General features: G+C 42.6%; 1 protein-coding gene across 1 annotated transcript in view; it reads right to left on the bottom strand.

The window, feature by feature from the left end:
• The window catches only part of TMC5 (transmembrane channel like 5), a 67,203-nt gene that overhangs the window by 24,665 nt on the left and 30,106 nt on the right, over positions 1–12,432 (bottom strand). Inside the window, exons 3-6 of the mRNA XM_037067646.1 lie at positions 11,172–11,329; positions 8,727–8,813; positions 1,456–1,555; positions 354–441 (exon numbers count right to left, since the gene is read on the bottom strand). Coding sequence (XP_036923541.1) covers positions 354–441; positions 1,456–1,555; positions 8,727–8,813; positions 11,172–11,329 — 433 coding nt within the window. The remainder of the gene's footprint in view (positions 1–353; positions 442–1,455; positions 1,556–8,726; positions 8,814–11,171; positions 11,330–12,432) is intronic.

The following is a 12,432-nucleotide window of genomic DNA, read 5'->3' on the forward strand; positions in this document are numbered from 1 at the left end:
TCCTCAAAAAGTATCTACTGAGCATGTCCCACAACAGCAAAAATGGTCACCAGGCACCTCACTAGGCATTTGCAAATGTTATCTCATTCACTCTGCAGGACCACCCCCTCAAGTGAGTGTGTTATTATTTTCCCACATTTGCTGTTGGAGGTGAAACTCACAGTTTCACCAAATAACTCAGACCTTTGCACACCCACCTGGCTTCCCCACACCTACACGGACCCAATTTTTATGGCTTTCATTGAAATAGCCCTGAAATTGGTTCCTCTTCCTTGTGGGTCTCCTTTCGCTCCCACTCTCCCTCCTCCCCATTTTCACCCTCTTGCACTTCACTGCAGTGAAGGCTGACTCACCAGTGAAACGGAGTTCAGACATTTAGTGCAACAGTTGAGCTCAAGGATGCGACGGGGCTGCTTACTTTTCTCTCTGTCAACCATTTTCCTATGGAGAATAGAAGAAGAAAGTGAGAGATACAGGTGCTGTAATACATTCATTCCCCAAATATTCACTGAGCACCTACTGTGTGCCAGGCACAGTTTCAGTTAGAGAGAGAGACTGATTTCAAAAATATAAAATAAAATCAATGACTACATATTAAATACCAAAACAGGTCAAAAAAAAAAAAAGGAGAGAGAGAGGGACACATTTCCCTGCCTCATGGAGTTGACATCTTAATTGGAAGAGAAAGAAAGTAAGCAATAAATATAAAAATGAAATGCATAAACTATATGGTATATTAGGTGATTCGTACTATGGATAAGAAAAATGAATACAGGGCAAGGTATGGAGATGGGGGCTGCTGGGGCGGGCCCCGTGTTACAGTCTGAAATAGCACAACATCTGAGTGAAGTCTTGAAAGAGGGGAGGGATTTGTTATATGGATAAGGGACTGGCTCATGCATAGGGACACTCAAAGCCCCAAGGAGACTGAGGTCACTGGAATTTTCTATTCCAGAATCTCATTCCACATTGCAATCTATTGTCATTTCTCTTTAGAATCCCCATGTCAGTAACAGTTTCTCAGACCTTCCTCATTTACTGTGACTTTATAGTTTTGTGGAGTTCTGGTTGGGTATTTTTAGAGTGTCCCCCAATGAAGGTTTGCCTGCCCTGACTTTTTCCTCTGGTTAGACTAAGGTTACAGGTTTTAGGAGAGAGTGCCACAGAAGGGCTATGTTCTTCTAAACACATGACTTATCTCTGAGGATGTCAACCTTGATTATCTGGCCAAGGTAACAGTGTTAGGTGAACTTTACTTCTGGAAAGTTACCTTCCTTCATTTCCACACTCTACTCTTTGGATGGTGGTCATTAAGGACACAAAGCCCACACTCCAAGTGATAGATTATATGGAATTTTTCTGTAGAAAAATTTCTCATCTTTCTGAGATGGGGCAAAAGTAGAAGATTGAGATTAGTATAACATCTGGGAAGAAAGAAAAGCTTTTGGTCCATACCTAAGGTTCCTTTTTTCTTCCATGGTCCTTGGCTGATTCCTTATGGCTTTAATTCTCTCTCTAGATGTCATGGGTATCAGAGATGCAATTAACTTCTGTCCTGTGGAAGAAAATACATGGAGTTTGTTAGAACATGTTTTCGTAAGAGCACAAGGAAGAAAGAATGTAGATCTCAGTGATCCCAAAGGTCACAAATAAAAACAAGATGCATCTCTATGAAACCTCAAAGCCAAAGAAAATAATAATTCACGTGCAATTCCAGTTCAATGTTTCCGTTTTCCTTGACAACAGCCTGCACATTAATATCCCTCACTTTGATATTCTGCATCACTGTCTCGTGCCCCCTGGACTCCAGGCCCAAGCAGTGCTTGACTGTTGGCAGATGCTCTTCCACCTGGAGTGACTTCCCCACCTCTTCTCCCAATAACTCACAATCACATTTTGGGTCACTGTGGCAGGTACTGTTGGTAACCTGCTACAAAGTCATCACTCTATTTTAATAGAATCCTAATTTTTTTAGAAATCTATGCCCACCCCCTCCACTGTCCTTGAACTTCTGCAGGGTGGGACCTCTCTCTAGGCACAGGGGACAGGTCCTGATGAATCCAAGCCAGTGCTGAAGGTCCTGGCCCCTTGTAGGTGACCAATTTCGGTACAGGCATATGACAAGATGTTGGCCAATGTTCCGTGAGGGGTGGTCTGCAGAGGAGCTTCTTTGCAAAGGTTTCTTCCTTCTCAAAAAAGCAAAATTCAAAACACAAGGGAAAGATAGATCCTTCTTCTTCTGGATATTGTGTCCACATGTGCCACTTGGAAGTGCTGCCACCATCCTGTAACGATGAGGAAGCTCGGGCCGGCTCCTGGGTCAACCTATTGTGCCAAGACCTCTCATTTTAATGACACACTGTAGTTGCAATGGAGTGAATCCCCAGGAGAGGGCCACCAGATCACTTGACTGAAGATGAGGAATTTCTCTCTCTCTCTCAAAGAGAAAGAAAAGAGAAGAATGGAGGAGAAACAAAAAAAAAGATTAGAAGAGACAGAAGCATGAGGACATGCCCCAGTCTTCATTTAAGGTGCTAAATCCACAAAATGCTTTGGTGTAAGTGGATTTTTTTTTTCTCTTAGAAACCATTGAGAGAGGCTGGGCTTTAAGCCTGGAGTACTATGGAATGAAACAGAAATAGCATCTAAAAGACTAAACAGTGTTTGTCCTCCTGAGCAGAGAGGCAAGGAGCTCTCAGGTAAGACTTAGTTTCACAGTGGACTTGTCAATAACCAGCATCCTGTGTTGCCAAATCCAAGGTGGGAAGGAATTGGACCAAAGCAGGACTGGATGGTGGTTAAGGTGTCAGACAGACCTGCGTTTGTGTCCTGGATCTGCCAGATCACTTAAAATCCTTGAACCTCAGTTTCCTCATCAAGCAGAAGAAAATGGCATGCATGCCTAAAGGTGTAGACTAGAGAGTATGGGGAGAAAATAAAACTAAATTCAATGGATAACAAAAAGGAAGTGCTCAGTGGAGAGCCGGGCACTCAAAATCAAATTGACCAAGATCATCTGTTTTTAGGTGTTAGATGTTCTCAACGTGATCCCTTTCTCAGTCCCTAGCATCTTTGGGCCACCTACCAAACCATCAATCTACTTGATGTCTTAAAACAAAAACATGCTGGGGATCACTTGGAAGCTGTCTTTGCTCCTTTGCCCCAGTGTCTTACTACCTTGAATGTTTTCACGTGAGGTACAAGGAGTGTCTGCGTCCACATGCTCTGGGCTACGAAGGGTCTGAGCGAACGATTCATTCAAAGATGTTGAAAACCGTAACAACTGCTTGGGTTTTTTGTTATTCTGGTGGCTGAAAATTTGAGAGTCTGTCACATCGTTGTCAGATAAAGATGAGACCACGCTGAAGCTCGAGTTCTTCAGCATCTTTGCTGCAAGATTCAGATTTGAGGGTGGATGGCTTTGGACCCCAGATGGAGCATTCTCAATGTCAATGATGATTTCATCCACTTGGTCATCAGACAGCATCTCTCGCCTCTTCCAAGCCTAATTCCGCACTGGGGTGTGCTTCCACAGATCTCACACAGCTGTCACAGGGCATTGGCAAGAACCACCGAAAAAAGTGATAACATCACAGAAGGATGCTCCATTCACATTTTTCAAAATGCCAGAATGAGACTGCTAAAGCCAGCCCCACACTAATCATGACATAACTCCCCACATGGACAATATAGGCATCTCCTAGAAGGTGTGTTCTCCTGAAGAGAGTTCTGTCTCAGTAGCTAGGTAAGAAACCAGAAACAGAATCCTTCATTAAAGACAATGGGATTCTAGAAACAGAAGTCAGAGAGTCTTCTAAATGAGTCATAATCATTGGATAAGATTTTCTTGTTAATTTAGTGTCTCTGGCTTAAAATTTATATTTTATATTTATAATTTTATATGCCTTTATAAATCTAGATTTATAGTGAAAACAGTTTTATCAACTGATTGCCTTGGGCGGCCAACCCTGATACTTGTCTGCCTCCTAACATACATTCTGCATTTTTCTCCTCCCAGAAGAAGCCTCCTTTCCTGGGCAGGCACTGTACTCAGTTAAAATTCCCCCAGCGTCCTTTGTGGCTAAGGGTGGACCCACAACCCCATTTTGGCCAATGAGACATGTGGATTCCAGGAATGCTCTTAAAAAGGTGATATTTTGCCTGGTTTCAGCGTTTGCCCTTCACCATTCCTCCTCCTTTCTGACCAGAGGCTGCCATTTTGAAAACAAGAGGACAAACATGCACCTGCTAAGGATGGTGGAGAAAAAAGCAGTAGAAGGAACCTCAGTCCTTGAGAGCATATGGAGGGCTGCTGTACACACTTGAACTCCCTCCCTCCACGCTTCTTGTTACATGAGAAAAATTAATTTTTTTGTTGCTAAACCAATGTCCTACTTCAGTGCCAGGCGCCTGGACACCATTCCTATCCTACTGGTCTGATGTGGAAATCGCCCCAGCCACGCCATTTATTTAATAATTGGAGAAGCTGAGGTGCAGGGAACTGAACCGAACCTCCTCCTCATCACATGCATTAAATGGCAGGACTGGACTAGAACTCTGTGCCTCCCCACCAATTAGATAATTAACAGTAACAATGCCTGCCATTATGGCAAGATAAGTACTTTCAATAGAGTATATCACTTAATTGTTATCATCACCCTATGAAGTGGGTACTATAATAAATCCCACTTTATAGCTAAGAAAACTGAGGTCACATAAGCAGTAAGTAGCAGAGCAAACCCAGGTCTGTCTGGCCCAAAGCAGAACCTCTTTTTTTTTTTTTAAGATTTTATTTATTTATCCTAGAGGGGAAGGGAAGGAGAGAGAGAGAAATATCAATGTATGGTTGCCTCTCATGAGTCCCCTGCTGGGAACTGGCCTGCAACCCAGGCATGTGCCCTGACTGGGTATCGAACCACGATCGTGTGGTTTGCAGGCCCGAGCTCAATCCACTGAGCTACACTAGCCAGGACCCAAAGCAGAACCTCTTAATCACTTCACCCTGGCCCCTTCCTGTTACAAGATGTTGATGTATCACTCATTCATTCACAAAAGAATGAATATTTATGTGCACCTACTACGTGCTAGGTGCTTTCTTAGATGCGTAGCATAATCCATCAAAGTGACTCTTTATCAGGGGGCTGTCTTCCAATTAACTGCACATGGTTTGACAATCAGAACCAATTCAAAGCAAAATAGTAAAGAAAGCCAGGTTCATCTTTGGATCCTCCATTTCTTCACTTGTCTCTGCTTTCTGCGGGCTCCTCCTTTACCAGAGGCCCCAAACCTCATGCTGGCTAGATAGAGCAGACTGATGGAGTTTAAAGATATTTCTTTTTCCCCAGTAGTTAAAGCCGGTCTCTGCTCCAGTGGGAACTAAGTGGAGATTGTTTATGTCCCCATGGATTTCCCCCCCAAGCAGCAGTAGCCCTTGTGGAAGATACACACCTCCTTGAAAAGGCTCTTAAGAATGAGGCCAAATTTCATCATCTAGGCTAGGGGATCGGAAAGTGAGAGATACTGAAGTTTTAAGTCATGGGACTCCTCAGTTTGCTTTACTATAAAGAGGACACGATGGGTTTATTTTTTGTTCACAGATTGGCCCCTAGGTCCCAGAATTCCCTGGCCTCTCTCCTGTGTTCCTTCATTTTTTATTTCTTAGTCCCTGCCTCTGATAAAACTTTCATTGTGACACACAGTAATCATTATAGAGCTTCCTGACTGATTTCAAGTCTTCTGTCTTTTTAAAAATATATTTGATTGATTATGCCATTATAGTTGTCCCATTTTCCCCCCTTCATTCCCATCCACCCTGCACACCCCCTCCTCCCAGTCCCCTCTTTAGTTCATGTCCATGTGTCACAAGTTCTTTAGCTTCTACATTTCCCCTACTATTCTTGCCCTCCCCCCTGTCTATTTTCTACCTACCGTCTATGCTACTTATTCTCTGTACCTTCTCCCCCCTTCTCCTCCTCCCACTCTCCTGTTGCTAACCCTCCATGTGATCTTCATTTCTATGGTTCTGTGCCTGATCTAGTTGTCCTCTTAGTTTGCTTTTCTTTTAGGTGTGGTTGTTAATAACTGTGAGTTTGCTGTTTTTTTTTACTGTTCATATTGTTCATATTTTTTATCTTCTTTTTCTTAGATAAGTCCCTTTAACATTTCATATAATAAGGGCTTGGTGATGATGAACTCCTTGACTTGAACTTATCTGAGAAGTACTTTATCTGCCCTTCCATTCTAAATGAAAGCTTTGCTGGATAGAGCAATTTTGGATGTAGGTTCTTGCCTTTCATGACTTAGAATACTTCTTTCCAGCCCCTTCTTGCCTGCAAGGTCTCTTTTGAGAAATCAGTTGACAGTCTGATGGGCACTCCTTTGTAGGTGACTGTCCCCTTATCTCTCGCTGCTTCTAGGATTCTCTCCTTCATTTTAATCTTGGGTAATGTAATTATGATGTGCCTTGGTATGTTCCTCTTTGGGTCCACCTTCTTTGGGACTCTCTGAGCTTCCTGGACTTCCTGGAAATCTATTTCCTTTGCCAGATTGGGGTAGTTCTCCTCTATTATTTGTTCAAATAATTCTTCCAATTGTTGTTGTTCCTCTTCCCCTTCTGGTACCCCTATAATTTGGATGTTGGAATGTTTAAAGATGTCCTGAAGGTTCCTAAGCCTCTCCTCATTTTTTTTTTTAATTCTTACGTCTTTATTCTTTTCTGGTTGGATGTTTCTTCCTTCTGGTCCACTCCATTGATTTGAGTCCCAGTTTCCTTTTCATCACTATTGGTTCCCTGTGCATTTTGCTTCATTTCACTTACTGTAGCCTTCATTTTTTCATCTAATTTGTGACTAAAATCAACCAATTCTGTGAGCATCCTGATCACCAGTGTTCTGAACTATGCATCTGATAGGTTGGCTATCTCTTGGTCACTTAGAAGTATTGGCTCTGGGGCTTTGAGTTGCTATTCTGCTTGAGTCATAATTTTTTGGTCTGTTCACGCCTGTTACATATGAGGGGTGAAAGCTTAGGTGTTCACCAGGGTGAGTCAACCCAGTCACTGGGTTGTGACTGGGGGTGGGGTCAGAGAGGGAGTGATGGCGTTTGTTCTGCTCTCTCTTGGATTTCGGTCCCCTCTGCCGCTTCCCACAAGCAAATTGGGCCCTTCTGGTGCTGGTTCCTAGGTGGGTGGGCTTGTGTACATTCTAGGACCCTGTGGGTCTCTCCAACGAACTCTCCTGTGAGGCTGGGAGCCTCTCCTGGTACCTCGACCCCCACGAGTTTTTCTAATCAGTGCTTTTAGGCTTTATTTCCCAGTGCTGGGGCCATGTGTTGCGCGGCCTGTCTCACTGTCCAGTTTTTCACCTGTTTTATCTGTGTGTGGATGTGTGACCGTGGTTAGCCAGCTGCCTTACACCCTCACTGGGTCCACCCGTTGCCACCCACGCCTGGGATCTGCCAACCGCTGCTTGCGTGCTTGGGTCGGTCCAGTAGCCACTACTTTTTCCTGCTGCGAACCCTCTCCACCAGCCGCTGACTTCACCCTCCTTACCAGTCTGGATGAATGGTTCGTTGTTGTCAGACTTCCATACAGTTCAATTTTCTGTCTGGTTTGGTTGTGTTTTTGTTTCTAAATCTTTGTTGTCCTTAATTTTGGTTGTGTGAGGAGGTACAGTATGTCTACCTACACCTCCATCTTGGCCGGAAGTCTTGAAAAGTCTTCTGTCTTTCACTAGTCCACTTGCTTCTATACTCCACCATCATTAATAAGTATATGATAATTTAGAAAAAAAGACCAAAGGATGGTCACCTCACGAACAGATTTATTAGCCATAGGATGAACGTGGGACCCAATCTCCTTTCTCATGGTAAAGATGACTAGTCCATGAGTGGCCCGGTGGCCCCGAAGAGTGCTGGACAGCAGTAACTAATAGACCCAGGGAGAAAAAAGGACATCCTAAAGCGGTTGCAGAGCTGAGGGTGTACATCTAGGCCTGCTGTTAGTCATGCTCCCTAGCCCGTGGAGAATGCCCGACTATGAGGTGAAACATAGACATACAGGGAGAAAAAGAGAGTCCAGGTGGCTTCAGACTCAGAGACTCTGGTTCCTGTAATCCATTCAACAAATACCTCTGAGCCCTGGCTGGTGTAGCTCAGTGGATTGAGCGCGGGCCTGTGAACCACACGCTCGTGGTTCGATTCCCAGTCAGGGCACACGCCTGGGTTGCAGGCCGGTTCCCAGCAGGGGACTCATGAGAGGCAACCATACATTGATATTTCTCTCCTTCTCTCCTTCCCTTCCCCTCTAAAGATAAATAAATAAATAAAATCTAAAATAATAATAAAGGACCAGATAATAAACATTAAAAAAAAAACAACAAATACCTCTGAGCACTAGCCATGTGCCAGGCACTATATAGGTGCTGGAAGGTAATTCTACCTTCAATTCTTTGTTTCCCCCACTTCCTTCCCCTGACACAAGCCAGTAAATTCACTTTGGGCCAGTGTGACTTGGGTTTCTGTCACTTGCTACCAGAAGAGTCCTAATGAAAGCCCCTTTGACATCTAGAAGAGAAGAAATTCTGCAGGTCTAAAAGAAAATGTATATTTATGATAAATTTAGCAAGCACAGCTTAGTTACCACACCAGAGGCTAAAAGGAAATGGCAATGTCTGCATTACTTGAATGTTCGTTCTCCAGCATTAAATTGTTGGTCATTTAAGCCTTACCTTGGGGTGACTTGTGCCAATCACCCCTAGACTGTGGGTTTCTATAAGCTGAGCCAGGGCTACTTTCATCCACATAAGCAGGGTTCACTGGAATGAGAGGCAGGAGATATCACCATTAACCCACCACACCTGATTTTACTGCGCATGTAATGGTCAGTAAGACTAAGACCTTCACCTAGAGGTTTTAATAGATTAACAATTAACAACTTGGACAAAAAAATAGACACAAATACAAAAGCAATTGCTGTTAAGTACAAATAGCTTTGATCAATGGCTTTCATTTGACTACAAATCATAGTTAAAAATAATTGTTATACTGAGATCTAGGACATGCCTACACATGTGTAACTAAAAAACAAATTTCACAAAACAATACTTTGCTTGACTACACAAACAGCACTCTGATATATTCTTATTCTTTTCCATTTTTTCTATTCCATTTTTTAAAAATTGATTTCACAACTTGTTCATGGATTACAACTCAAGAGTTTGAAAAATACTTGTCTGTGAGGTCAGGATGAATAGGCGGAGCACCAAGAAGTTTCAGGGTAGCAAAAATACTCTTTATGATCCATAATGATGGATACACGTCATCATACATTTTCCCAAACCCACAGAATGTATAACACCAAGAGTGAGTGCTGATGTGAAGCATGGACTTTGGATGGTAATGATGTGTCAGTGTAGGTTCACTGATTATAGCAAATGTATTACTGTGGGAGAGATAATGGAGGAGGCTCTGGAGGAGGCTCTATGTGTGGGGCCTGGGGCTGTATGGAAAGTTCTGTTACCTTCCCCTTATTTTTACTGTGAACCTAAAAGAATAGTCTTAATTTTTTAAAAAAAAATTTAAGCAAAAAAATGTCTAGATGATTTTAGAGATGCCTTCCTAACATTTTATGATGATGCCTAAATGAATTGCAAATAAGACATGATTTTCTTAGGGACAGAGTCCAGTCTTGCTGTCTAAATGACAGTGACGCATTTCAGCATCTTTTTATTCATGCATGGTAAACATCACAGGCTCAACTCCTGAACAGAGGAAATGAGCACATTTTGATGGTGACACACACACAATGACGCTGCACGAGGTTCTGAAACTTCTTGCCAAAAACCAATTCCCAGGTTTGCTACTTACTAGCTGTGTGCTGTGTGTGCCCTTGTGTGTGTTACTTAAGCTCTCTGAGCTTCAATATCTTAGTCTCTTGAAGAAAGACAATATCTTTTTTTCATTAATAGCCCCATAAGGTATCCTTTTAGACATTTCTTCCTCACTGCCCTCCCCCATGAAATGTTAATACCACAGATAGACTGTATGTTGAACTACATATCTGTTCATATACAGTATGTAGATCTGTGCTTTATATATAAAAAAGAGGAAAGTTTTTTCTGTCCTTTTAAAAATAAATTTCCATCCCATGGGATTGATTCTGCCCCACTGATAATGCATGGCATAAAGTCTGGAATAGCCCAAATGGAAGTTTTCTATGGGAATGTGTAAGAGCCAGTGTCCTTCATTAGTGCAGGCAATGCATGCCGTCCCCTCCTCTCTGCCCGCTTCAAACTCTTCCCTATCTGCCCCTCAGGGCTGAGCAATGCACCAGTCAACACTTGGGTCCCCTATTCTGTTCTTGGCTGAACACCCCCTCCCCTTTTTTGGTCGCTGTGGGCTCTAAATTCCTATAGCATTGACTTATGTGTAATAAACTGGCTTCCTCTACCAGTAATAAGACCCTATTTTCTTCTGATAAGATACCAATTGGTAGAATTTCCTTTGCCTCCCAGAGTTAAACCTTTACAGACAGCAGATTCTGAAGATGACATGATTTTTCTCATATTAATGTCTGCTTGCTAGTTTTCTTTAGTCTTAAGGTGCCGGTGTCACCTACCCACTTAAGGAACTCGAGGGCAGAACTGCCTCTTACTCCCTTTGCCTCACGGTAGGTTTTCTAATACACAGGTGCTGACTGTCTGAGCACCTTCAGCATGTACGAAACTAAAGCTGACCATGGGCAGCACACCAACACAATTAAGCCTATAAGTGATTTTGTTTGCCCGGCTCAGTGTTTTTACTTTCTTTATTATTATTTTGGAGCATGTAAAAATCAGGAGGTTTCACATATAACACCCCCTCCAAATTCCTCACTTCTTTAGAAAAATCTGAGGATCTGGCCACATGGAACCCCCATTTCTACAAAACCATGATGCACTGAATCTGAATGTTGGCCACCTCACGTACACACAACCGCTACCTGGCCTGCTCTGATAATTGATGATACTACTCCATCTCTAGACATCAAGTTCTCAGTCCTTGTAAGGTGGGTGTTTGAGTGGGAAGGGCTAAACCAATTCTTCTATTACTGCTAATCTTTAGTGACTGCTGCCCTAAGTCCACTGAATTTTAGTTTCTTCCAGGTTAGGATCCTCATCTTAAAAAATGCTTACCATAGCCATTGTCAGAGTGGCCATATGGATTCACCATCCTCATGGATTGCATTTCAATGCTTTCAGGGTAATGTTCATTCTCTCTTACAAGCAAGCCCAAGGAACTGTCACCCCCATGATGAAATGAGGGCTGAATTGAAGATGTTCTGCTGAGCACCCTGAAATTCAAAAATGATGGATCAATATCCACTCAGTAGTGTGGTAACAACAGTCATCCATCCATCCATCCATCCATCCATCCTACAAATGCCAGCTGAATGCCAACCACATGTTAGTTATAGACTGGGTGATGAGGGCACAAAGATAAAGACATGGGGCATCTACCCTCAAGGAATTCCCAATACAATCTGGTAGAGCATCTTAGAAACAACCACAAGCCATTCTTATATCAGCAGCAACTGATCAGTATCAGAAAACAGGCCCAAGTACTTTAGAGGAAGGAGAGAAGAATTCTGGTTAGGAGTTTGGGGAGAAATCTACATCCAAGCTGGGATTGGAAGGATAAATTCACACATAGTTAGGAGGAGGGCATTTCCAGGATAAAGAACAGCATAAATAAAAGTGTGAGATCAGACAGTGTTAAATATATAAAGGGAATGGTTGAAAATCAATTAACCTGGAATAACAGTTCTCAATTTTATGTGTATGTCAATTCCCAGGCCCCACACAGCCAATTAAATCAGAAGCTCTGAAAGTTGAGCCCAGGCATCTGTATTGTGTTTAAAGTTCACTAGGTCATGGGGTAACTGTAAAGATAAGTCAAGGTCAAGATCCACTGACGTCGAATATAAGCTTAAGGTAGAGAAGTGATACAAGAAGGGAAAGGAGGTAACATCAGGCTGGTCTTTGGTTGGCATCTTAAAATTAACATAGTGCAGCCTCATTCTTAAATGTTCTCACAAGTATGGCCTTTCCCCAAAGGTTATGGGGACTTACAGAAGATGAGAAGCAAAGGAGTGACAGGGTCAAATGTGTATTTCAGAATGATAAGTCAGGCAGGGGGGACATGGCCAGGAGGACATTTTGACCTGGTCCTGTTAACCCTACTATTTAAGACCTGAAGACATTTTGACTCCACTGCACACCAAATCCCATAGCCTCGTTCCTTGAGATAAATACAAGCCATTAGTTTTTGTTGATTTCATAAATATTACTAGTAGAAACAGCACACACAAAATGAGACTCATATTGGTTAAAATTTCACATGGCAAAATTTAAATGTAAAAAATCCCAACTAAAGAATTGTATTTTGTTGGCAGAA

The sequence above is a fragment of the Sturnira hondurensis genome, unplaced genomic scaffold (genome assembly GCF_014824575.4).
Source record: "Sturnira hondurensis isolate 20B ecotype Veracruz unplaced genomic scaffold, ASM1482457v3 Scaffold0017394, whole genome shotgun sequence".
NCBI classification, from domain to species: Eukaryota; Metazoa; Chordata; class Mammalia; order Chiroptera; family Phyllostomidae; genus Sturnira; species Sturnira hondurensis.